At 43.0% G+C, this 27,077-nt stretch overlaps 2 protein-coding genes and 2 long non-coding RNA genes across 5 annotated transcripts in view; 2 read left to right on the top strand and 2 right to left on the bottom strand.

The window, feature by feature from the left end:
• The window catches only part of LOC116406965 (serine/threonine-protein kinase mig-15-like), a 93,716-nt gene extending 74,024 nt beyond the window's left edge, over positions 1-19,692 (bottom strand). Inside the window, exons 1-6 of the mRNA XM_031892188.1 lie at positions 19,657-19,692; positions 19,381-19,470; positions 18,943-18,978; positions 18,680-18,745; positions 18,437-18,493; positions 17,993-18,121 (exon numbers count right to left, since the gene is read on the bottom strand). Of these exons, the coding sequence (XP_031748048.1) occupies positions 17,993-18,121; positions 18,437-18,493; positions 18,680-18,745; positions 18,943-18,978; positions 19,381-19,461 (369 nt within the window). The 5' untranslated portion in view covers positions 19,462-19,470; positions 19,657-19,692. The remainder of the gene's footprint in view (positions 1-17,992; positions 18,122-18,436; positions 18,494-18,679; positions 18,746-18,942; positions 18,979-19,380; positions 19,471-19,656) is intronic.
• Positions 11,823-15,852, top strand: LOC116406996. 2 transcript variants are annotated; one of them, XR_004219956.1, is made up of 2 exons: positions 11,823-11,864; positions 15,141-15,852. It is a non-coding gene; the product is annotated as an uncharacterized LOC116406996 (long non-coding RNA). The 2 variants fall into 2 exon arrangements; XR_004219957.1 differs by lacking the exon at positions 11,823-11,864 and adding an exon at positions 14,705-14,796 and having other exon boundaries at positions 15,141-15,781.
• Positions 19,693-22,581: 2,889 nt separating the features above from the next.
• LOC116407038 lies at positions 22,582-23,920 on the bottom strand. Its single transcript, XR_004220012.1, has 3 exons — positions 23,856-23,920; positions 22,791-22,826; positions 22,582-22,658 (listed from the first exon to the last, which is right to left on the bottom strand). It is a non-coding gene; the product is annotated as an uncharacterized LOC116407038 (long non-coding RNA).
• Positions 23,921-24,110: 190 nt separating this feature from the next.
• The window catches only part of LOC101730966 (coiled-coil domain-containing protein 77-like), a 45,482-nt gene continuing 42,515 nt past the window's right edge, over positions 24,111-27,077 (top strand). Inside the window, exon 1 of the mRNA XM_031892262.1 lies at positions 24,111-24,150. The gene's annotated coding sequence lies outside the window, so the exon portion shown is untranslated. The remainder of the gene's footprint in view (positions 24,151-27,077) is intronic.

The raw sequence follows: 27,077 nt of genomic DNA, 5'->3' as shown, positions 1-27,077 counted from the left end.
AATAAGGGGTAATTATATCTAGTTGGGATCAAGTACAGGTCCTGTTTTATTATTACAGAGAAAAGGGAATCATTTAACCATTAAATAAACCCAATAGGGCTGTTCTGCCGCCCAATAAGGGGTAATTATATCTTAGTTGGGAATCAATTACAAGGTACTTGTTTTATTATTACAGATAAAAAGAAAATCAGGTTTAAAATGGAGTCTATGGGAGACGGCATTCTGTAATTCAGAGCTTTCTGGATAACGGGTTTCCGGATAAGTGATCCCATACCTGTACTATGATATTTGGAGCAGCAGTTACATTTTCTAGCCAGTAGGGGGAGCTTAAACTTCATAACACTGCTATTGCTGTACTAGAGGATTAAACACACGCAGTGAGACGGCTCATAACCAAACTAAGAAGGAACCCCTATGGGTAAGGGCCCTGTGGGGGTGAGAGGAGATGTGAATTAATCTTGCTCTCCTCTTTTGCTCTCCTCTCAGGTGACGCTGAACATCGGGCCAGACCAAGATCTTACTATTCTGGATGCAGTGCGGCAGGGCAACAAAAAGACACAAAAATTCAAGGGGAACTGCCGCAACTTAAAGGCCAAAATCTGTGGCCTGGGGAATGAACTGAGAATCGGATAGAGCACAAGGGAGACTGACGGAGCTGCCACACTAAACAAGGAGCCACAGGTAAAGGTCTACCCTGGCTCTACCTCTGGGATTATTAGTGTGTTTCGGCCCAGGAAGGAAGAATATTGGCGGCCATACACGTTGCCAAGCGAGCTGATCTTCTCCCGGTATCCCCACCTACGGGTGGGTTATATCGGGCGAATTCAGGCTTATTAGAACAAGGGATATTAGAACAACGAATCAAGTACAGTACCTGTACTTGATCCCAACTAAGATATAATTACCCCTTATTGGGGCAGAACAGCCCTATTGGGTTTATTTAATGGTTAAATGATTCCCTTTTCTCTGTAATAATAAAACAGTACCTGTACTTGATCCCAACTAAGATATAATTACCCCTTATTGGGGGCAGAACAGCCCTATTGGGTTTATTTAATGGTTAAATGATTCCCTTTTCTCTGTAATAATAAAACAGTACCTGTACTTGATCCCAACTAAGATATAATTACCCCTTATTGGGCAGAACAGCCCTATTGGGTTTATTTAATGGTTAAATGATTCCCTTTTCCTGTAATAATAAAACAGTACCTGTACTTGATCCCAACTAAGATATAATTACCCCTTTTTGGGGCAGAACAGCCCTATGGGTTTATTTAATGGTTAAATGATTCCTTTTCTCTGTAATAATAAACAGTACCTGTACTTGATCCCAACTAAGATATAATTACCCTTTTTGGGGCAGAACAGCCCTATTGGGTTTAAATGATGTTTAAATTATTTTTTTTTAGTAAATTTAATGTATGGAGATCCGAATTACGGAAAGATCGCTTTTCCGAAAAAAGCCCCAGGTCCTGAGCATTCTGGATAACAGGTCCTATACCTGTGCTTAGCTTTTTGTACAGCAGCTCTCCAGTTTGGAACTTAGCTATCTTGTTGCCAGGGCCTTTTTACCTTTAGCAACTAGGCAGTGATTTAAATGAGAAACAGGAATATGAATAGGAGAGGTCTGAATAGCTTTCAAATCAACACAATTAAAAGTAGCCTCGCGGAGCAATAGTTTCTTGGCTGCCGGGGTCAGTGACCCCCATTTGAAAGTTAGAAAGAGTCAGAAGAAGAAAGCAAATAATTAAAAACTGCTTTGTTTGTTTTTATAAAAATGTGACTGGTTATCTCCCCTAGTCCTCCTGTAGTGTTAGTTACCCAACATCTGTTTGTGAGATTAATATCCAATGTTATTCTTATACCAGGAACGTTCAGATAAGGTGGCCAAGCGGCTGGTATTTTCTTGTGCGATCTAGTAGGAGAGAGTGCTATTCTGAGACAAATTGCAATTGGTCTTTTTTTTTATTTGTGGATTTTAAATTACTTAGCTTTTGTTCAGTAGCTTTCCAGTTCAAAATTTCAGCAGCTGTCTGGTTGCTTGGGTTCAAATTAGTCTAGCAACCAGTCAGCGCTTTGAATAAGAGACTTGAACATGAGTAGGAGAGCACCTGAATAGAGCGATAAGTAATAAAAAAGGACAATAACAATAAAACTGTAGCCTCACAGAGCAGTAGTTTTATGGGCTGCCGGGGTCAGTGACCCCCATTTAGAAGCCAGACGAAGAATGCAAATGATTAAAAAAAAAAAAACAACTATAAAAAAATGAAGACTAATTAAAAATTGACCATTCTATAACATACTTGAAGGTAAACCCATTATCCAGAATGCTCGGGACCAAGGGTATTCTGGGTATGGGGTCTTTCTGTAATTTGGATCTCCATACCTTAAGTCTTCTTAAAAATCAATTAAACATTAATTAAACCCAATAGGATTATTTTGCATCCAGTATTATATTTTAGTTGGGATCAAGTACAGGTACTGTTTTATTATTACAGAGAAAAGGGAATCATTTAACCATTAAATAAACCCAATAGGGCTGTTCTGCCCCCAATAAGGGGTAATTATATCTTAGTTGGGATCAAGTACAGGTACTGTTTTATTATTACAGAGAAAAGGGAATCATTTAACCATTAAATAAACCCAATAGGGCTGTTCTGCCCCAATAAGGGGTAATTATATCTTAGTTGGGATCAAGTACAGGTACTGTTTTATTATTACAGAGAAAAGGGAATCATTTAACCATTAAATAACCCAATAGGGCTGTTCTGCCCCCAATAAGGGGTAATTATATCTTAGTTGGGATCAATTACAAGGTACTGTTTTATTATTACAGATAAAAAGAAAATCAGGTTTAAAATGGAGTCTATGGGAGACGGCATTCTGTAATTCAGAGCTTTCTGGATAACGGGTTTCCGGATAAGTGATCCCATACCTGTACTATGATATTTGGAGCAGCAGTTACATTTTCTAGCCAGTAGGGGGAGCTTAAACTTCATAACACTGCTATTGCTGTACTAGAGGATTAAACACACGCAGTGAGACGGCTCATAACCAAACTAAGAAGGAACCCCTATGGGTAAGGGCCCTGTGGGGGTGAGAGGAGATGTGAATTAATCTTGCTCTCCTCTTTTTGCTCTCCTCTCAGGTGACGCTGAACATCGGGCCAGACCAAGATCTTGCTATTCTGGATGCAGTGCGGCAGGGCAACAAAAAGACACAAAAATTCAAGGGGAACTGCGCAACTTAAAGGCCAAAATCTGTGGCCTGGAGAATGAACTGAGAATCGGATAGAGCACAAGGGAGACTGACGGAGCTGCCACACTAAACAAGGAGCCACAGGTAAAGGTCTACCCTGGCTCTACCTCTGGGATTATATAGTGTGTTCGGCCCAGGAAGGAAGAATATTGGCGGCCATACACGTTGCCAAGCGAGCTGATCTTCTCCCGGTATCCCCACCTACGGGTGGGTTATATCGGGCGAATTCAGGCTTATTAGAACAAGGGATATTAGAACAACGAATCAAGTACAGTACCTGTACTTGATCCCAACTAAGATATAATTACCCCTTATTGGGGGCAGAACAGCCCTATTGGGTTTATTTAATGGTTAAATGATTCCCTTTTCTCTGTAATAATAAAACAGTACCTGTACTTCATCCCAACTAAGATATAATTACCCCTTATTGGGGGCAGAACAGCCCTATTGGGTTTATTTAATGGTTAAATGATTCCCTTTTCTCTGTAATAATAAAACAGGACCTGTACTTGATCCCAACTAAGATATAATTACCCCTTTTTGGGGGCAGAACAGCCCTATTGGGTTTAAATGATGTTTAAATTATTTTTTAGTAAATTTAATGTATGGAGATCCGAATTACGGAAAGATCGCTTTTCCGAAAAAAGCCCCAGGTCCTGAGCATTCTGGATAACAGGTCCTATACCTGTGCTTAGCTTTTTGTACAGCAGCTCTCCAGTTTGGAACCTTAGCTATCTTGTTGCCAGGGCCTTTTTACCTTAGCAACTAGGCAGTGATTTAAATGAGAAACAGGAATATGAATAGGAGAGGGTCTGAATAGAAGGATAAAAAATAAAGTTCACAGAGCAATAGTTTTTTTGTTTTGTTTTTTTATCTACTGGGTCAGTGACCCCCATTTAAAAGCTTGAAAGAATCAGAAGAGGAAGGCAAATAATTCAAAAACTAAACTCTGGCTGGAAATGCTGTATTTTATGTACTGAACTCCCTGTACCAGCCCAGAGAGTCAGCAGCCCTATGAACTAATGATCCTGGCCTTTAACTTTGTCCACAGCAGGTCTGTGTGTCAGTGGCACTGCACATGCTCAGTGGGCTCTAGGCTGCTGTTGTGCAGATATTTACCTTTATATTGTGAGTTGGTCCCTAAGGTAAGTGTAGTGGAGATCACACAAAACTGTTCCTGTGAGACTGAGCTAGTTAAGAGAAAAGGCAGAGGGCAGTAAATACAAGGAAGGGGCTTGTAATGGAACCTACTCCCTGGGCACTTGCTTCATTGCTATCTACTCCCCTTGTGCCCTCACCTGCATCATAACAATATAAACAGGAATCCACCAGAGCCTTGTGTTAAAGCAAACTTGGTACATTTATTGGTGCACAGCAAAGCACAACATGTTTCAGTTCTAATTGGTCCATTAGACCCACACTGACATGTTACATAGCACACGCAAACCCACACTGACCCATCTATCCACTCACATACAGACCCATACTGACCTATCCCCTCACATACAGACCCATACTGACCTATCTATCCACTCACATACAGACCCACACTGACCTATCTATCCACTCACATACAGACCCATACTGACCCATCTATTCACTCACATACAGACCCACACTGACCTATCTATCCACTCACATACAGACCCATACTGACCCATCTATTCACTCACATACAGACCCATACTGACCTATCTATCCACTCACATACAGACCCACACTGACCTATCCCCTCACATACAGACCCATACTGACCCATCTATCCACTCACATACAGACCCACACTGACCCATCTATCCACTCACATACAGACCCACACTGACCTATCTATCCACTCACATACAGACCCACACTGACCTATCCCCTCACATACAGACCCATACTGACCTATCTATCCACTCACATACAGACCCACACTGACCTATCTATCCACTCACATACAGACCCACACTGACCTATCTATCCACTCACATACAGACCCACACTGACCCATCTATCCACTCACATACAGACCCACACTGACCTATCTATCCACTCACATACAGACCCATACTGACCTATCTATCCACTCACATACTGACCCACACTGACCTATCTATCCACTCACATACAGACCCACACTGACCCATCTATCCACTCACATACAGACCCACACTGACCCATCTATCCACTCACATACAGACCCACACTGACCTATCTATCCACTCACATACAGACCCACACTGGCCTATCTATCCACACACATACAGACCCATACTGACCTATCTATCCACTCACATACAGACCCACACTGACCTATCTATCCACTCACATACAGACCCATACTGACCTATCTATCCACTCACATACAGACCCACACTGACCTATCTATCCACTCACATACAGACCCACACTGACCTATCTATCCACTCACATACAGACCCACACTGACCTATCTATCCACTCACATACAGACCCATACTGACCTATCTATCCAGTTGGGTCTCTGTATATATGCATACTGTAGTGAAAGAACCCTAGTACTTACAAGATAAAGATGGGCCTATCCCACTGATATCTGGCCTAACATTGGGCAGATCTTGATTGGGCAGGTTTGACTTTTCATCTCATCGAGCTCCGCATCGGTTTATTCACGCAGTCTCTGATCCAATGCCGCCTGTTGTATTTTTAGAGTTTGGCCCTAGGTGGGCATATCGGGGGAAGCTCCGATCTGGCCAAATGAGTGAGTCTTCCCATGTATGGCGACCTTTACCGTATACCAACCAGAGGCCAATGCTCACTGTCGGCTCCAGCCTGTAACCAGAGCATTAGAATTCTCCCAGCCTAAACATAAGAGTTACCCTATAACTGTACCTGAAACAGTATTAATTCATGTGTGTGGGAAACAAACCTCCCTTTATTTCAGGCAAGTTTGCGTAATGGCGGCAGGTTCCACGTGAGTGTGAATACACAGGTGTGAAATCACGGTGAATAAACAAATGTTCCGTGAGAGGATCCTTATCAGCTGGGAGATTTTGTATGAATCACGTTAAGCTAATAAGTTACATTTTTATTGACTCATTTGGCCGATAATCCTCGCTGAATCGGGTGCATCCGCCGCCTCACCCAGCTGACCAATCCTATTTTTGATGTCAGAATGCTCAAGTATCTCATGAATTGCATGGCAGACAACTGATCTTGCTTGGATATGGTCAGTACCCCCGGTTCTGGAGATCCTTGCTTGAGGAAGAGAAATCATTCCCAGGACAGTATCTATAGATATGGCAACACTCCAGCCGATAACCCTCCTTACAACAGACAGTACCCACGAGTCTTGAATATTCCTTGTCCAGACTCTCTGGAATTGAAGGAGCCTTGCTCCTACTCTTAGAAGCTGGAACAACCTCCCATCATTGTGACTTCTGCTGGGACTTGGAGGATCGGGGATCTTTATATACTAGACTGCCCTGTCTTTCTTGAGAATGACCTATCAGGCTCCTTACCAGGCCTATAAGCTTTAACTTCCTTCTAAGTGTCAGATTGGTGTCTTGGAGGTTCCTTAAATCTCCTGGGAGTCTGCGGAAGGAATGTACTTTTCCCACCAGATGATTTAGATCAGCGATCCCCAACCAGTGACTCGGGGGTAACATGTTGCTCCCAGTGGCCTCAAAGCAGGTCCTTATTCTTGAATTCCTGACTTGGAGGCATAATGACCATGGGTACTGCCATACAGAGCCTACTGTAGGTGCCAGTGCACATAGGGACTACAAATAACCAATCATAGCCCTTATTTGGTACCCCAGGAATTTTTTTTTAATGCTTGTGTTGCTCCCCAACTTTTTTTTTATAAACCCCTGATTTAGATATTTCCTCCAACGCTTTACCGAATAGCATCTTACCCCCAAAGGGCAACTTGCATAAAGCATTCTTCAACCCCCAAAGGGCAACTTGCATAAAGCATTCTTCAACCCCCAAAGGGCAACTTGCATAAAGCATTCTTCAACCCCCAAAGGGCAACTTGCATAAAGCATTCTTCAACCCCCAAAGGGCAACTTGCATAAAGCATTCTTCAACCCCCAAAGGGCAACTTGCATAAAGCATTTTTCGAGGCCGTGTCTGCAATCCAATATGTAAGCCATAGGGCTCTTCATTCCCTACCGATGGTGCCGTAGCTCCTGCAGACAACCTGGTTAAATCACCTGCAGCCCCCAAACAAATGGCCGTCCCCAGCTTTAGATTCCCTAGGGCTGACAGGATTCTCTCACGTGCCTTCCCTGGTCCCCTGCTCCAGATCTTCTATCCACAGTCGCGTAACTAGACATCCCCGGGCCCTGGTGCAGCCGGACCCCCCACCCCCAGACACATTTTTGACCCGAACTTACACCGGTGTGAGCGTCCAGTGGGCCCAGGATGATATGTATTACTGAATATAGGGAAATAGCAATACCGCTATGGGTTCCCTTACCTGAAAAACAGTACCTGTACTTGATCCCAACTAAGATATAATTACCCCTTATTGGGGGCAGAACAGCCCTATTGGGTTTATTTAATGGTTAAATGATTCCCTTTTCTCTGTAATAATAAAACAGTACCTGTACTTGATCCCAACTAAGATATAAATAATCCTTATTGGATGCAAAACAATCCTATTGGGTTTAATTAATGTTTTATTGATTTTTTAGTAGACTTAAGGGATGGAGATCCAAATTACGGAAAGACCCCTTATCCGTAATACCCTTTGTACCGAGCATTCTGGATAACCGGCCCTATACCTGTATGTCCTTAGGCCTTTAATGGCACTTTGCCAGGGTGCCCCGAGGTGTCATCCAACTATGTTATTTACATAATCAGATAAATTAGGTTTAAAAGGACACACGTGGATCACGTTCAGCCATAATGCCTGTATATAACCTGCCTAACTGCTAGTTGACCCAGAGGAAGGATAAACCCCTTCTGAGGCCTCTCTATTTGCTGCAGGGGGGGGGGGGATTCCTTCCTGACTGGACCAACTGGTACCACGATCTCCCATAACCCTGTATTCAGCCGTCCAACCCATTCTAATCAGTCAGTACAGTACAACCAATCAGTGTTTTTACATATTTCTGGTTTGAGTTCTTGAGCCCAGTTGTATTTGGGGGTACAGTTCCCCTTATTATGGGGGGGCATTTCTTGCTGGGGGGGCAGTCCCAGTAGGGCCCTACTTTCCCCAATAGGCAGGTGTCGTGTAGATGTGCTTTTTGGCGAGGAGATCCTTATGGTTTGGGGCATTACAGAGAGGGGGGGTTGCCAGGCTATGATAGTATGGATGGTACAGGCCGAGGGCTCGGGGTACAGGGCTTGTTGCTGGTTACCAGATGGGTAACTGGTTTAGCCTTCAGTGTAATGGTGAGTACATGGCGTGAGTTGTTGCCTTATATATCAGCGCCCCCTGAGCCCCCACAGTACTGTAATCTTCTTTGCAGCTACAACTCTGTGTGTTTTGCCTTTTTATTGCCTCTGGCTATAATACCTTGAGCCTTAAGCTGCCCATACGCGCACCAATGATATCGTAGGAAACCTTGTTCGGTGCGTTTGGGGAATCCATGGGAACCGGTATCTCAGGCTGCGGATATGGGTCGTCTCATCACTCAGCCGGGATAAAAGATTTTTATCAGTAACCCACAAACACTAACCCACTGCTGTCCCGCAATACCCTAACCCACATCCCACTGTAACCCACAAACACTAACCCACTGCTGTCCCGCAATACCCTAACCCACATCCCACTGTAACCCACAAACACTAACCCACTGCTGTCCCGCAATACCCTAACCCACATCCCACTGTAACCCACAAACACTAACCCACTGCTGTCCCGCAATACCCTAACCCACATCCCACTGTAACCCACAAACACTAACCCACTGCTGTCCCGCAATACCATAACCCACATCCCACTGTAACCCACAAACACTAACCCACTCCTGTCCCGCAATACCCTAACCCACATCCCACTGTAACCCACAAACACTAACCCACTCCTGTCCCGCAATACTCTAACCCACATCCCACTGTAACCCACAAACACTAACCCACTCCTGTCCCGCAATACTCTAACCCACATCCCACTGTAACCCACAAACACTAACCCACTGCTGTCCCGCAATACCCTAACCCACATCCCACTGTAACCCACAAACACTAACCCACTGCTGTCCCGCAATACCATAACCCACATCCCACTGTAACCCACAAACACTAACCCACTGCTGTCCCGCAATACCCTAACCCACATCCCACTGTAACCCACAAACACTAACCCACTGCTGTCCCGCAATACCATAACCCACATCCCACTGTAACCCACAAACACTAACCCACTGCTGTCCCGCAATACCCTAACCCACAAACACTAACCCACTGCTGTCCCGTAATACCCTAACCCACATCCCACTGTAACCCACAAACACTAACCCACTGCTGTCCCGCAATACCATAACCCACATCCCACTGTAACCCACAAACACTAACCCACTGCTGTCCCGCAATACCCTAACCCACAAACACTAACCCACTGCTGTCCCGCAATACCATAACCCACATCCCACTGTAACCCACAAACACTAACCCACTGCTGTCCCGCAATACCCTAACCCACAAACACTAACCCACTGCTGTCCCGTAATACCCTAACCCACATCCCACTGTAACCCACAAACACCAACCCACTCCTGTCCCGCAATACCCTAACCCACCTCCCACTGTAACCCACAAACACTAACCCACTTCTGACCCGCAATACCCTAACCCACGTCCCACTGTAACCCACAAACACTAATCCACTCCTGACCCGCAATACCATAACCCACATCCCACCCTAACCCACATGACATTAACCCACTCCTGACCCATAATACCCTAACCCACATCCCACTGTAACCCACAAACACTAACCCACTCCTGTCCCGCAATACCATATCCCACATCCCACTGTAACCCACAAACATTAACCCATTTCTTACCCACAATACCATAACCCACATCCCACTGTAACCCACAAACATTAATCCACTCCTGACCCGCAATACCATATCCCACATCCCACTCTAACCCACTCCTGATCCACAATACCCTAACTCACATCCCACTGTAACCCACAAACACTAACCCACTCCTGTCCCGCAATACCATAACCCACATCCCACTGTAACCCACAAATATTAACCCACTCCTTTCCCGCAATATCATAACCCACATCCCACTGTAACCCACAAACACTAATCCACTCCTGTCCCGCAATACCATAACCCACATCCCACCCTCACCCACAAAATATTAACCCACTCCTGACCCGCAATACTATAACCCACATCCCACCCTCACCCACAAAATATTAACCCACTCAATGGCCCTAGAGTAGCAGCATGGGAATCCATGATCAACAAAGCTATACCCCTATACAAGCTAACGTACATAAGGAGAGGGTGCCCTCAAAAATTTGATAAAATATGGTCACCATGGATAGACGCAGAACCCCCCTAAGATATGCAGGTCAGGGAGGTACCCCCCATATCCCCCCCTTGAATAACCTACACACCCAGACACAAGGTAACAGTGTAACCCCAATATCTCACTAAGGCCCTGAAGGGCAGGCTAGTAACCAGAAACACAGCTTGAATGGCAAATAGCATCGGTATCTGCAAAGAAGGCACTGCAATGTTATTATTGTTATGTTGTTATTTACTTTATTTACTTTCTGTACAACAAGTAAATGACAATGGAAACAATATACTGCAAACTATGTACATTTACACTCAATAAAAGAATTGTTATAAAAAAATATATATATATATTAACCCACTCCTGATCCCACAATACCATAACCCACATCCCACCCTAACCCACAAACACTAACCCACTCCTGACCCGCAATACCATAACCCACATCCCACCCTAACCCACATGACATTAACCCACTCCTGACCCATAATACCCTAACCCACATCCCACTGTAACCCACAAACACTAACCCACTCCTGTCCCGCAATACCCTAACCCACATCCCACTGTAACCCACAAACACTAACCCACTCCTGTCCCGCAATACCATAACCCACATCCCACTGTAACCCACAAACACTAACCCACTCCTGTCCCGCAATACCATAACCCACATCCCACTGTAACCCACAAGACATTAACCCACTGCTGTCCCGCAATACCATAACCCACATCCCACTGTAACCCACAAACACTAACCCACTCCTGTCCCGCAATACCCTAACCCACATCCCACTGTAACCCACAAACATTAACCCACTCCTGTCCCGCAATACCATAACCCACATCCCACTGTAACCCACAAACATTAACCCACTCCTGACCCCAAATATTATAACCCACATCCCACCCTAACCCACAAGACATTAACCCACTCCTGCAGTTGTTAGAAGATTCTGATATCCATGATGAAGAGAACATGGAGGGCTGCCATCGGGACCACGATGTTAAAGATGTTTGTGGGGGCCCAAGGATGGTAATTAGGCCCCCTATTTATGCCCCCGACCCTCCCCCGATGGCTGCCTCGTTGTTGATGTTTCAGTGCTTCGTTCCTAAGGAGAGATTGTTCAGTGTTATCCATGGAGTAGGTGAGTATATAATAATTCTGCAATTTGTTCCTTTACTGTGACCATGACCCGCAATTCCATAACCCACATCCCACCCTAACCCACAAACATTAACCCACTCCTGACCCGCAATACCATAACCCACATCCCACCCTAACCCACAAACATTAACCCACTCCTGACCCGCAATACCATAACCCACATCCCACTATAACCCACAAACACTAACCCACTCCTTACCCGCAATACCATAACCCACATCCCACTGTAACCCACAAACATTAACCCACTCCTGACCCGCAATACCATAACCCACATCCCACCCTAACCCACAAACATTAACCCACTCCTGACCCGCAATACCATAACCCACATCCCACCCTAACCCACAAACATTAACCCACTCCTGACCCGCAATACCATAACCCACATCCCACTATAACCCACAAACACTAACCCACTCCTGACCCGCAATACCATAACCCACATCCCACCCTCACCCACAAACACTAACCCACTCCTTACCCGCAATACCATAACCCACATCCCACCCTAACCCACAAACATTAACCCACTCCTTACTCGCAATACCATAACCCACATCCCACCCTAACCCACAAGACGATAACTTACATGTGCAGTTGTTAGAAGATGCTGTCTATGAAGATTCTCATTCATCCAGGTCATGATATACAGTATCTAGTAGAATTAAGTCTAAAACAACTGGACTTTTCTGAGTTTTTCTTGAAAACGTTTCACCACTCATCCGAGTGGCTTCTTCAGTTCAAATGACTGGTAGGGAATTCCCCGGTATTTAAACTCTTGATGGTAGTAGAGTCACAGACATCCAATCACAATGGTTCCATTGAACTTGTTCAGTTAGGTGTTAGCTGAAACTGACAGGTGTAAGAAGGTATGATCCAATCACAATGGTACCAAGATTCTCATTGATGAAGGTGTTAATCCTTCAAAGTACATGACTGGAAGTGTGAACTGTTGTGAAACTGCCGGGGTAAGGATGTCAACGCGCCATTGTATGTTGGTGACAAGCGGTGTCTCAGGCCCCCTCCTCTGTTCAGGGATGGTTTTTCCAGGTTGGCATAAATGGCCTCTTTCACACCTCTTTCAAACCATCTGTCCTCTCGGTCCAAAATATGCACGTTACTGTCCTCAAAAGAGTGACCTTTTTCTTTGAGGTGTAGATAGACCGCTGAGTCTTGTCCTGAGGAGTTTGCCCGCCTATGTTGGGCCATTCTCTTACAGAGAGGTTGTTTTGTCTCCCCAATGTATAAGTCTGAGCACTCTTCACTACACTGGACAGCATAGACCACATTACTTTTCATGTGCTTGGGTGTTGGGTCTTTCGGGTGCACCAGCTTCTGTCTCAGGGTGTTGCTGGGTTTGAAAAACACAGGAATGCGATGTTTGTTGAAAATTCTCCTAAGTTTTTCTGATGTTCCAGCAACATATGGAATGACTATGTTGTTTCGCCTGCTGTGTTCCTCCCTTCTGTTTGTAGGTCTGGTCTTTCTGTTGGTCTTTGATTTGGTTTTGATGAAGGCCCAGTCTGGGTACCCACAAGTTTTCAGAGCTCCTTTTAGATGTTTATATTCTTTCTCCTTGGCCTCTGCATTGGATGCCACAGTTTCAGCCCGATGATGTAGAGTCCTAATTACACCCAGTTTATGTTCCAAAGGGTGGTGGGAATCACCACCCACACAGGCCAGTACTTGCTGTTTGATTCCCACCACCCTTTGGAACATAAACTGGGTGTAATTAGGACTCTACATCATCGGGCTGAAACTGTGGCATCCAATGCAGAGGCCAAGGAGAAAGAATATAAACATCTAAAAGGAGCTCTGAAAACTTGTGGGTACCCAGACTGGGCCTTCATCAAAACCAAATCAAAGACCAACAGAAAGACCAGACCTACAAACAGAAGGGAGGAACACAGCAGGCGAAACAACATAGTCATTCCATATGTTGCTGGAACATCAGAAAAACTTAGGAGAATTTTCAACAAACATCGCATTCCTGTGTTTTTCAAACCCAGCAACACCCTGAGACAGAAGCTGGTGCACCCGAAAGACCCAACACCCAAGCACATGAAAAGTAATGTGGTCTATGCTGTCCAGTGTAGTGAAGAGTGCTCAGACTTATACATTGGGGAGACAAAACAACCTCTCTGTAAGAGAATGGCCCAACATAGGCGGGCAAACTCCTCAGGACAAGACTCAGCGGTCTATCTACACCTCAAAGAAAAAGGTCACTCTTTTGAGGACAGTAACGTGCATATTTTGGACCGAGAGGACAGATGGTTTGAAAGAGGTGTGAAAGAGGCCATTTATGCCAACCTGGAAAAACCATCCCTGAACAGAGGAGGGGGCCTGAGACACCGCTTGTCACCAACATACAATGGCCCGTTGACATCCTTACCCCGGCAGTTTCACAACAGTTCACACTTCCAGTCATGTACTTTGAAGGATTAACACCTTCATCAATGAGAATCTTGGTACCATTGTGATTGGATCATACCTTCTTACACCTGTCAGTTTCAGCTAACACCTAACTGAACAAGTTCAATGGAACCATTGTGATTGGATGTCTGTGACTCTACTACCATCAAGAGTTTAAATACCGGGGAATTCCCTACCAGTCATTTGAACTGAAGAAGCCACTCGGATGAGTGGTGAAACGTTTTCAAGAAAAACTCAGAAAAGTCCAGTTGTTTTAGACTTAATTCTACTAGATATTAGAAGATGCTGTTTCCCTGATGAAGAGAACATGGAGGGCTGCCATCGGGACCACGATGTTAAAGATGTTTGTGGGGGCCCAAGGATGGTAATTAGGCCCCCTATTTATGCCCCCGACCCTCCCCCGATGGCTGCCTCGTTGTTTTCGTTTCAGTGCCTCGTTCCTAAGGAGAGATTGTTCAGTGTTATCCATGGAGTAGGTGAGTATATAATAATTCTGCAATTTGTTCCTTGTTACTCTTTGCATTTATATGCATGTTTTATATCACGTTCCCTTTTGCTGCTAATTTAAAGGCCAACTACAACTGTCTAATAATAACATGTTCTCCCCTCTCAGATGTTTGTCTCTCCTGTAGATTTAGCCCAGTTTAGTGAGCTCTGCCCTAATCCAATCTTAGTCTTTATTCTTGGTGGCTTTAGTTATAGAATGATATTGTATGTAGGAAAGCAGGAGAATATTGTAGGAATGGGAACAGTAAATGATTACAGTCTGTGCATCACATGAACTATAATGAGAATGAGCAGTTCCCCTACCTCTGTGCAGGTGTTGGGCGATATTCCTCTGCACCCCCCTTTCACCCCGGAGCTCGGCAATGAAAGGGTGCGTGAGGAGCTGCCTTGCAGATGGTCTCCTGCCTGGGTCTCTCTGCAGGCACTCGCTGATGAAGAAGCGGAACTCGTCACTCCTGGAAAAAAAAACGGTGGTAAAATGATAATTGTTTGTGTTACATTTCCCAGAGTTCACAGTGTGACGACTCCCTGATCCTGCCGCTCTGTACCCAACCCAATCACAGCACAGGCAGCAATAGGGGGTGAGCCCCTTCCCTTCTAAGGGTTCCACTGCTCTGCCTGAAATGGGGGGCTATTGCACTTACTTATGAACCCTGAATTATAAGGGTACATTTACCTGTGACCAAATTACTGTCTCTCTGGTTTTGCCTATATCTTAGCCCGGCTTGTATTGGCTGCCAGATACCGGCCCCAAGAGCTCAAGCTCAGCACAAGAGTCTGCGTTTGCGCATAGAGCTACACATATTACGCATCACCTTCACCCTTATTTCAGCCCGGACTGGGATACAAAATAGGCCCTGGCATTTCATATCCACAGAGGCCAAAACAGCCCCCCAGCCCAATAAATAGCCACTGCCTATGGCATCTCACAGCATTTACCTGCCCTCACTTATTTCCCATTTATCCCTTCCCCATCCTTACTTTATGTCATATCCCAATGTCCCCCTCACCATAAAGTCTACCTTGCCCATTTCTCCACCTTTCCTGACTCATTCACACACCTTCTTACACGCTTTCCATTTCCCCCCCCCCTACTGCCTATTCCTTCCCCCCCCACCTAACTGCCTATTCCTTCCCCCTCCCACCTACTGCTTTCCCTTGCTGCCTTTTGCTATTCTAGTGAAAGGGACTCACCAATTGCCCCTTGATGTAATGATGGAACTGGACCAGTTGTTATTCGCTGGATCAGCTTCTGCTTGGGAAGTCTTCTGAATGCTGGGATGTAAAGATACAACACAAAAACATGATGACTGATGAATACAACATTTGGGGGCGATTTACTTAAATTGACATTTTTACACTAGAAAGGTACTTGCCAGGTTTTAGTTACCAATTTACATTTCTGTTTTAAATTCTTATTAAATGGGTAAATTTTCAAGTTTGAAAAGTCAAATTCTGAAAAAATTCCAGTTTCTTTACCTCAAAAAATTGTGTATTATGGAAACACAGCAAATTAAAATGCTAGTATATCACCCCCTTTGATTTTTATATTTAATAATACTCTATGTTACGGCGTGACACATAAATGCCCCCTGCCCATTCTACTAACAGTTCTACATGCAGTACAGTACACACACACACACACACACACTCTAGGGTTTACTTACGGAGATGTCCTTCCGCCATTTGAATGGCTGCAATCCCTAGTGACCAGATGTCAGCCTGGATATTACAATATGGGGGAAAAGACGAGTATTAGAGAAGATTATACACAGAGTACATGAAAATAATTGCAGTTGCAGATGATTTGGATACTTCTGATACCTATCCACCCACACCCTGATAGTGATTCTATTTGGCTTGCACAATAACAAATCCATTAGAAGCCTAAAATCCAGTAGTGAATTGCTGTGACTTTTATGTCTAGAAAATGTCCCCAAATACCCCAAACTGAGAGTCTTGAGTGTTACATGGAGTGTGACATCCCCATAAAGCATAAGCAGTCTAATGGAGTTGGTTTCTATTATTCTTGTGTCCTGCACTTAAAATGCATTTCACTCTCTCATTTCAGATTCTCGTATCACAGAAACCACATTACGGCTCTGGATTCTCTGTTATGAGAGGGGTAAGTAAAGCGAGTGGAACATTTACACGCAGTTCACCCTGTGTAAGTGACATAGTTTAAAGCTTAATACAGGTATATTAAAACTCGCCCACGTTCTATTCCTTTCTATGGGATTTTTAGAAGTGTATTTATCAAATGGTGAGTTCTAACTTTCATTCATTGATAAATTGGCTTCTAAAAATCCCATAGGAATGAATAGAAAGTGAGTTTTTCTGTGTAATCTCACATTTTGCTAAATATGCCCCTAACTCTAAGCTAAAAGGAGAGAGAAGACATGACAATACCTTATGGTCATATTCGCCGCTGTTTTGGCCAAAATGAGCCAGTACTTCCGGAGCCATGTATGCCATGGTCCCCGAAGTGCTGGCGCTCCTTCCTCCGATGGTCGCAAAGCAAAACTCGCCTAAAATTGTATGACAAAAGCAGGAATGTTAATGTTTAGTTAGAAATACAAGCCAGCAGTAAACACCACGAAGAAAAAAATATCCTTGTGTCGCTTACCGATCTTCACCTCTCCGGATGAGGAGATGACAATGTGTTCGGGCTTGATGTCATGATGGATTATCTTCTTCTCTTCCAGATGGTTAAGGCCCTGAGAAATCAAGAAAGCAAAAGTAAGTATATAAATATTTTGTACTCTTTAATTAATTAGAAATATGAGAATAGCAGGAAGGAGTTTAACAGGTGACCTACCGTTATCACATTCTTGCAAATATAGGCGATCCATCTTTCGCCTAAGGTCCTTTTGGATGCAAGGAGATCTTCTACAGTCGCACCGGTACAAAGCTCTGTAGCAATCTAGAAGAAAAAGAAAGAATATTTGGCCAACTATTTTAGTTACCTACAATTTTATTGGGAACCCGAGGAAAAGGCTTTGTGGCTTTAAGTCTTGGGGGGACTGCAGTATCAGCTACATCTGACTCTTTCTTACCAAACTGGATCATGTATGGATCCAAAATGCTAGCTTGTGTATTAGATCAGTTACAATTGGCATGTTTGCTGCATAAATGTTTAACCTCTCCGAATCAAAACTTCCTTACCCATAGTCCTCCATGCTGTGATGTTTCCAATGAGGCCTTATGATAAAAGGCCCCATAGAAGTCGACGATGTTCCGGTGGCCAGATACAATTTGCAGGATTTCGACTTCTTTCTTGATCTCCTGTTGCTTCTAGTTTCAAACAAAAGAAACAAGTTAAATAAAATGGATACAATAACAGTTTCAAACACCCCAACCTAACTTGTCGTTATGAAAAATGACAGCTTTGTAATATCCCTACGTGAGTATTGTATAATATGACCGAGACCCCTTGTGTTCTTTTATATCAAACTGCATTTGTTATTTTACTGTTACATAGTTATTAGGGGCCAGGGTATTTCACTGACTGTATTTGGTTAGCAAGTTCTCTTTCTACTGATAACTATAATGTAGGTATAACAAAAGACTAATTAGTATCTAATTAGAGTAATCATGAAGACACATTACCTTCTGATGTTGAATTATAATTATGGCCACTTCCCGTTGTTTTCTTTGGTGCCATCCCTGTTACAAAAGTAGGGAAAGAAGCTCAGTGATCATTACTAACGGAACGCTATGGGAAACCAAAAAGCTATACAGTAGCATGTAAATATGGAAAGAACAAAGCTGTAGAGAGCACAACCAATGGACAGAATTACCCAAAAGCATGACACAAAGTGACTCATTTTAACACTGAATAAAATATCTTACAATGTAGACGACTCCGTTGGGGTCCTGCCCGATTGGCTCCCCTAGCTTCAAATACCTCCCGGGCTCCTGAAAAATAACATTGTATTTAATAATGTGATAATCAAACTAATATTATTCAGCTGGACAAATAACCTTTGTAACATGTGAGAAGCACAGAAGGTATAGGAGGAACTTGGGTGAAACAGAGGGTGGAAGGCTGGGGGCTGGAAAATGGAAGCCAAACTGTGAATGTTGTGGCAAAATACAGCTTTACAGCTACTTACTGGGTATTTCTCCGAGAGTGGGGTGATGTTATCCTCCTGAGGAAGAGAAAAAAGGGTTTAATCAGAGCAACTCATTTTGCGGAACTGCTAACATTGTATTTTGTAGAACAAGGAAAGGATTCATTCATTCTTAAAATAAATCCCCAGCTAACGGAGAAAAAATCCTCTGATTGCAGGACTATGTATAGTGAAGCCTGGATCTTGGCTTTAGTCTGCATTTTCTAGAAGGGCAATGAGAGATGTGGAAGGTCTGAGAGGCTGTAACGGAGGCAAAAAGTGGTGACCAACTGCCCCACTGAGCACTTGTGCATTTGACATTCAGGTAAGAGTGGAATGGGACTTACATAAGAGTTTGTATGATGTGGTGGGATAGGGGGCCCGAATAGGTTTAAAATGGTTTAATGATATTGAGAGAAAAATATTAAATTCAGCTCAAACCTCCTCAATCTCCTTCACCTCCTCCTCGCTCAGTTTCGTTGCTGAGCTCTCTGTTTGGCCGGTGTCGGGGCCAGTTTCCATCGGTGACTCCTGGGAAATATAAATACAGTTTTACAACATTAGTAAGAACAGAGCCCCAGTGGCTCCCTGCTCCCTTACTTGTGCATTTGATTGGTGGCTGCAAACTCTGCAGAACCTAACCCCGCCCAATGTAAGTGTTAGTCAGAGGGGGCTTAAATTGCCATTTAAATTGCTATTTAATTCATTGCTGCTTACCTCAGTGGTCGCTAGCTGAGGTTCCTCACAGCTTTCCAAGGGTTCCTAGTTAAAGAAGAAAACATCATTGTATAAGATCAACTCACTTCAGTAGAGAATATGATCAAATAAATCTGTTCAATTAATTTAATTATATAATGAATTATGATCAGTGTCTTCTTTCTCTCATTGGTTATTACCTTGTAGCTGCTCGCCTCAGCTTGTTCTTCACAATCCTGGTTAAAAGACAGAAAAATGCAAGAATATTTAATAAATGGTATCAGTTTGTGCATTAACTGCACCATTTTTTGCTCAACCACAACTTGAGGCTGTAAATGAGCCCGACACAGTGGTGCTTATTTACTTGTATAGGGGGAATGGCAGATGTGGTGGATTCTCGGCCTGAGCTTAAACTCAGGCTGAATATCTTCCCCCTGTACCCCAAAAAGCTTATTGCCTGCACCTGGAGCCATTGTGTTGGCTGGAGCTATACTCAGGAGTTTCCCACCAAAATCCACTCTGTTTGCCTAAACCCAAGGCAGCGCAATGGCTCGGGGCGCCGGCACATCAAGTATTTAGGGACATGGGGTCGGACTCCCAGCCCGTGTTCACAAATTGCCCCCCTAAAGTGAATCTAAAATGTCTATCTCTATTGTGACCCTATTATTTTTTCTTACCTGGCAGATGTCCGGTTCCAGGATTTCTGGAGTCTCCTTAATAAAGAAAAGGTAAGAGAAAGATGTTCCACGTTGTAATAAAGAAGCTAATATACAGTCTTGTATAAAATATAGGGTGATTTTTATTTGCCCCTACTCTCCCCTCCCCGGCAGTAGCCTATGAGTTACATTGTATGAGTGGATGCAATCATAGGAGCCAATCATATTCTTTTCATTTTCTAATTTATACAAGATAGAAGGCCGCTAAGTAACAGATGCTGACTGGTTGGTATGGGCAACTGCATTTGGGCAAGTTAGCCTCAGTTACACTATGTTAGTAGATAAGGTTCCCTGTTAGGTAAATATGATTATTATCCTTTACAGATTTTGTTCATGAACCCTGTAGCTCAAATTAAAACACATTGGGACCCCTGCAAACTTTTTGGCCCCCGTACCTCACAGGTGTTGATTGGAGGGTCTCCACTCTCTTCCAAGGGTTCCTGGTTAAGAAGGAAAACCTCAGATCAGCAGAGAAGATGATAAAAATGCATTTTTTTTATTCATGTGTTGTTTTCTGCTTACCTGTGAGTGGCAGGGGCCGGTGTCGGGGCTCTCCTGCCCAGTCACGTCTTCCTCCTGTTTAAAACAGAAAAATATTGTAAAACAAATTTTTATGGCTAAAAGTAAAGCAAAGTGTGTAAAAGTGTTATTTGATATAAATATGTGAAAAATAGAAGGTGTATGTTGCTGTGTAACACAGGGCATAATAAGGAGGTGGGACAGACTCACCAACGCTGAAGTCAACAAATTGCCTCCCCAAAGTGAATTTGCATTTGATATTCTTTTAAAATATCTTTTGCTATTGTTAATATATGTTAATAAATGAACTAAACCCACAATTAAAGAAGAAATGCAACACCCAAACATCTACATTTGCATTACCCATAAATCAGAGCTACGTAGTGGGGTGGATGGTTGTTACATTTGGCTCTGGCCTTTCTGTTAAGAAACAACTAACATTTAGGCATGGGTGGAATGGGGCCTATATAGGAGTTTGGGAGATGTTGGGGCCCAAATAGGTTTAAAAAGCTATAATATTATATTGAGGGCAAAATGATCATTCAAAATACAATTCATTGCTGCTTACCTCAAACGTCTCTAGCTGAGGTTCCTCACAGCTTTCCAAGGGTTCCTAGTTAAAGAAGAAAACATCATTGTATAAGATCAACTCATTTCAGTAGAGAATATGATCAAATACATCTGTTTAATTACTTTAATTATATAATGAATTATGATCAGTGTCTTTTTTCTCTCATTGGTTATTACCTTGTAGCTGCTCGCCTCAGCTGGTTCTTCACAATCCTGGTTAAAAGACAGTAAAATGCAAGTACATTTAATAAATGGTATCAGTTTGTGCATTATAGCTTTTCCCAAGCAAAAGTTTGGGAAGTCGTCGGTGCCTAACAAATTGCCCCCCCAAAGTAAATCTAAAATGTTTTTCTCTATTGTGACCCTATTATTTTTCCTTACCTGACAGATGTCCCTGTCCAGGATTTCTGGAGTCTCCTGATTAAAAAAAGGTAAGAGAAAGATGTTGCAGATTGTAATAAAGAAGCTAAGATACAGTCTTACATAAAATATAAGGTGATTTTTATTTGCCCCTATTGTTCAAGAACCCTTTAGCTTAAATTAAAACACATTGGGACCCCAGCAAACTTTTTGGCCCCCGTACCTCGCAGGTGTTGATTGGAGGGTCCTCCTGCTCTTCCAAGGGTTCCTGGTTAAGAAAGAAAACCTCAGATCAGCAGAGAAGATGATAAAAATGCATCTTGTTCATTCATGTGTTATTTTCTGCTTACCTGTGAGTAGCAGGGGCCGGTGTCGGGGCTCTCCTGCCCAATCACTTCTTCATCCTGTTTAAGACAGAAAAAAAAGATTGTAGAAATTATTCTCATGGCTGAAAGTAAAGCAAAGTTTGGGAAAGTGTTATTTGATATAAATATATAAGAAATAGAAGGAGTATGTTGCTGTGTAACACAGGGCATAATAAGGAGGTGGGACAGACTCACCAATGCTGAAGTCGTCGGTGCCTAATAAATTGCCCCCCCAAAGTGAATTTAAAATGTCTTTCTCTATTGTGACCCTATTATTTTTTCTTACCTGACAGATCTTCATGTCCAGGATTTCTGGAGTCTCCTGATTAAAGAAAAGGTAAGTGAAAAATGTGCTCGTTGTAATAAAGAAGCTAATATACAGTCTTGTATAAAATATAGGGAGATTTTCATTTGCCCCTACTCTCCTCCCCTCTCTTACGCTTACCCGGCAGTTCTCTATGGCCGGCTTCAAGTCTGGCTCTTTTTTCTCCTCCTAAGAGAAATAACGTTACCTGATCAGTTTACTATAACTCTGTAGTTTAGTATCTAAAAAAGACCCGGTACAATACAAATTCACTAAACTTCCAAAAACCAAACCATTTCATGTATATTTTTTACTACTTACTTGGCAGGTGTTTTTGCCAGGGATTTCTGGTTGTTCCTGGTAAAGAGATAAAAGTCAAGTTATCAAATTAACTGAGCTTTTTAGAAAGAAGTTAAAATCAGTTATATGTAATATTCAGGGACTGGTGTTTTATTATTGAATTATTTATTACTCACGTGGCAAACGGCGTTGCCAGGTCCAAATGATGGTACCAGCTTAAACCTGGCGCACTTTTTGCCAGTCAAAAAAAGTCATATAAAGTTTTATACGTTTATGGTTTTTAAAAAGAAAATCTCGAATTTTCAGAGAAAGTACTCTAAATTATCTTAAATTTTTCGAGACAAAATAAAAACAAAACGTAAATAATTGCAAGCTTTTCTCAGGAAACCTTAGTACAGGTATTCAACCCCTTATCCGGAAACTCATTATCCAGACATTTCCGAATTACGGAAAGGCCATCTCCCATAGACACCATTTTAATTGAATAATTCACATTTTTAAAAATCATTTCCTTTTTCTCTGTAATAATAAAACAGAACCTTGTACTTGATCCCAACTAAGATATAATTACCCCTTATTGGGGCAGAACAGCCCTATTGGGTTTATTTAATGGTTAAATAATTCCCTTTTCTCTGTAATAATAAAACAGTACCTGTACTTGATCCCAACTAAGATATAATTACCCCTTATTGGGGCAGAACAGCCCTATTGGGTTTATTTAATGGTTAAATAATTCCCTTTTCTCTGTAATAATAAAACAGTACCTGTACTTGATCCCAACTAAGATATAATTACCCTTTATTGGAGGCAAAACAATTCTATTGGGTTTAATTACTGTTTAAATAATGTTTTAGCCGACTTTAGGTATGAGATCCGAATTACGGAAAGACCCCTTATCTGGAAAACCCTAGGTCCTGAGCATTCTGGATAATGGGTCCCTAACCTGTAAATGGGTCCCTGTGTACATAGTGTAGCCTCATCAAGGTTATTGTGCATAGAAATCTATAGGCAAGGAAATAACACGGCTTTGATAACACAAGTAGGTAGGAAAATGGTGTTTAGGAAATGATGTTGCCCAGTTCTTACCATGGCAGATTCTGGGGTTGGATCATCTGCCCGCTTTCGTTTCCTCTGTAATGAAGAAAAAAAGTTTTATCAGAGAAAATAAAAGCACAAATAGGAAAACTATAATGAAATAAATGGAGGAGTGAGTATTCAGTGACACATGAAGTTTCCCACAGAATGAAATATGTCCTGTTACAGCAGAAAGAGATGAAGCCCTTACCTTGCCGAAGCAAGAGAAACAGCACTTCAGCCGCTTGAACATGTTGTTTCTATGAAGACAAAATGAAAAACATCACTTTAGCATTTCCCAATACAGGTATGATTTCCTTTTTATCTGTACAGGTATCGGACCCCATATCCGGAATCCCATTATCCATAAAGCTCTGAATTACGGAAAGCCCTTCTCCCATAGACTCTATTTTAGTCAAATAATTCAGAATTTTAAAACTGATTTCCCTTTTCTCTGTAATAATAAAACAGTACCTTTACTTGGTCCCAACTAAGATATAATTACCCCTTATTGGGGCAGAACAGCCCTATTGGGTTTATTTAATGGTTAAATGATTCCCTTTTCTCTGTAATAATAAAACAGTACCTGTACTTGATCCCAACTAAGATATAATTACCCCTTATTGGGGCAGAACAGCCCTATTGGGTTTATTTAATGGTTAAATGATTCCCTTTTCTCTGTAATAATAAAACAGTACCTGTACTTGATCCCAACTAAGATATAATTACCCCTTATTGGGGCAGAACAGCCCTATTGGGTTTATTCAATATTTAAATGATTTTTAGCAGACTTATGGTATGGAGATCCAAATTACAGAAGGATCCCTTATCCGGACTACCTCATGTCCCGAGCATTCTGGATAACAGGTCCTATACCTGTACTGTGTTCTATTTACAGTTCATTTTTGATGGGGGGGAGACTTGCTGTAGGAGAAATCATAAACTGGATTTGCTACATTACCTCTCATATGATGCTCCAGAGATGGTAAAAAACAGATGGAACGGGGGGGCCGGCCGGCCCAGGGCCGGGGAACCCTAAGGGGCCCCCTCAATAGGTTCTGGCTCTCCTCTAGGCTCGTTCACTAAGGGTGGAAGGGAGGAGAAGCCAGAAAAAAAAAACTATCCAAAAAAACTGGATAAGCACCGAAGCGCAATGTCGCCAAAGAGTCGCTCACTGCAGCAATCTGTATAGAGACGGGAATAAAAAGGGCAAGTCAGCTTCACGGATAATGCATTTACCCTTTTAAGGTGCAACATTGGGTCAGGGGCCCCATTCAAAGTGTTCCCCCCAAATCTCACGCTTACTGACACTCAGTATTCTGTAATAGGGAAACGTATTGGTATTTATTGCCTTACATTCAGTTACACATTAAGGTTGGTACATAAGGGCAGGGCAGATACCCGGGGGCAGAGGGGCAAAACTCTTAGCAGCCTGTCAGTACTGCCCAACCCTGGGTCTGTGTCTCCCAACCAGCGCTGGGAGTAAAGGCGCCTGCAAAGCCCATTTTAGGGGAAAATTCTCCAAATTCACTAAAATCGTTGACAGGAGCAACATCCCCTAGTCTGGGGGGGGGAGTCACCCAACTATTGCCCCTCTTTTTAGCTAAAATAAGGGTTTTTAGGCAAAAAATCTATCAGAGGAGATGCACGCTTACCTCTCACTGCAATGGCAACCAACGGACTGTACCAACTGTCACTTTCCTAGAGTGAAGGCAGCTCCCATGACATTGACATCACATTGACATCACATTGACATCACAATTTCTTTGCTCCACTGTGTAAATAGTGGAGCAAAGGTGATGCACGCTTACCTCTCACTACCATGGCAACCATGGACTGTACCAACTGTCACTTTCATTACAATAATGATGCATCTTTGTTATTTGATTATGACAAGAAGCTTGAAATTTGATACTTGAACCTTTCCTAGTGGGAAGGCAGCTCTCATCCCAGTGACATCACATGACAGGCGCTGCTGTTAAAGGGGAAGTGTACCCTTTTGACGAGTGAGGTTTATATGGGCTTTGTTTGCCCTTAGATGGGCAGTACATACATAGCTTATTGTGTACCCAGAGCATTGCCTTGTACGTGTGGCCCCTGCCATGTACCCTATTGCCCCCCACAGCCTAGCCTAACTGACTTGCAGGTGTATTGGGTGCATGTGCATGTCTCTTTACATGTGACTGTGGCTCACGAGTAAGAAAGGTTGGGGCTCCTTTCTGATAGTTGTACACCGCTGCTATTTCCTGAACATGTGCGATTCTTTCAGAGATAAATGAATGATCCTTTCCAGTTTTACTCCGCTTCTCCTGTGTGTATTCCCTGATCCCCTCCCTGGTCTCAGTGGGCAGTAGTATTAGGACTGGATCACTGAGGACCTGGAATTAGAGAAATATATATTTTCTGGATGGTTTTATGGCAGCGATGGATTGGACAATGTTTAATGAGTTTTAATTTGTTTTCATTTAAAATCAAATAAAGACTATGGAAGCACCTTCCCAGTATACTAGGGGCACATTATAATGAAATCTGGCCCTGGCTATACAAATCTGCCTTTGGTTTACATACTAACAAATGTACATGTATCTGGCTGTACCAGGCAGAACACCTGCACCTCTGACCTTGTGTCTTATATAAGGTATGGGGTGCGTATCTGCATTTTACATTAGTGTAATATAGCCAATGGCACCCCAGCACATACATTTTAGAGGGTGCAGTGGGAGTCAAATTGCTAGTTTGGAGCACCCAATGTTTTCACCTTATCCCATGGCAGAAGTGCCCCTGTATAAGGAACAGAACCAGTGGCTAAATCAGGGGTGGGCAAACTGCGGCCCGCGGGCCACATCCGTCCCGTTGGTCTTTTTAATCTGGCCCGTTGGTCTTTTTAATCTTGCCTGCCGACTCTCGCGCGAGACTTGGACTAACGCTGGCCCAGCCCGTCTGTCAACCCCCCGGCCCATCTTTTGGCCCCTTAGCCAAAAAGTTTGCCCACCCCTGGTCTAAATGTTCTAGGGAGTAGAAATGCTGTGTATTTAGCAGCCAAAGCTAGCCATGTATGGGCTGACATAGGCTGTCAAATTGGCCCCTACATATAAGGTCAAGATCTACTTGGCCTCTTTATGGGGCCAAAGCAAAGGCCTGCCCAGTCAGGAATATATATTGTGGGAATCAGCAAGATATACATCCATGATGGGAAAGGTGCAAATCACTTGGTGCAAAAAAATTAAATAAAAA

This window comes from Xenopus tropicalis, chromosome 8 (assembly GCF_000004195.4).
Source record: "Xenopus tropicalis strain Nigerian chromosome 8, UCB_Xtro_10.0, whole genome shotgun sequence".
Taxonomy (NCBI): Eukaryota; Metazoa; Chordata; class Amphibia; order Anura; family Pipidae; genus Xenopus; species Xenopus tropicalis.
The sequence above is the reverse complement of the archived record's forward strand: the minus strand, read 5'-3'. Positions and strand labels throughout refer to the sequence as shown.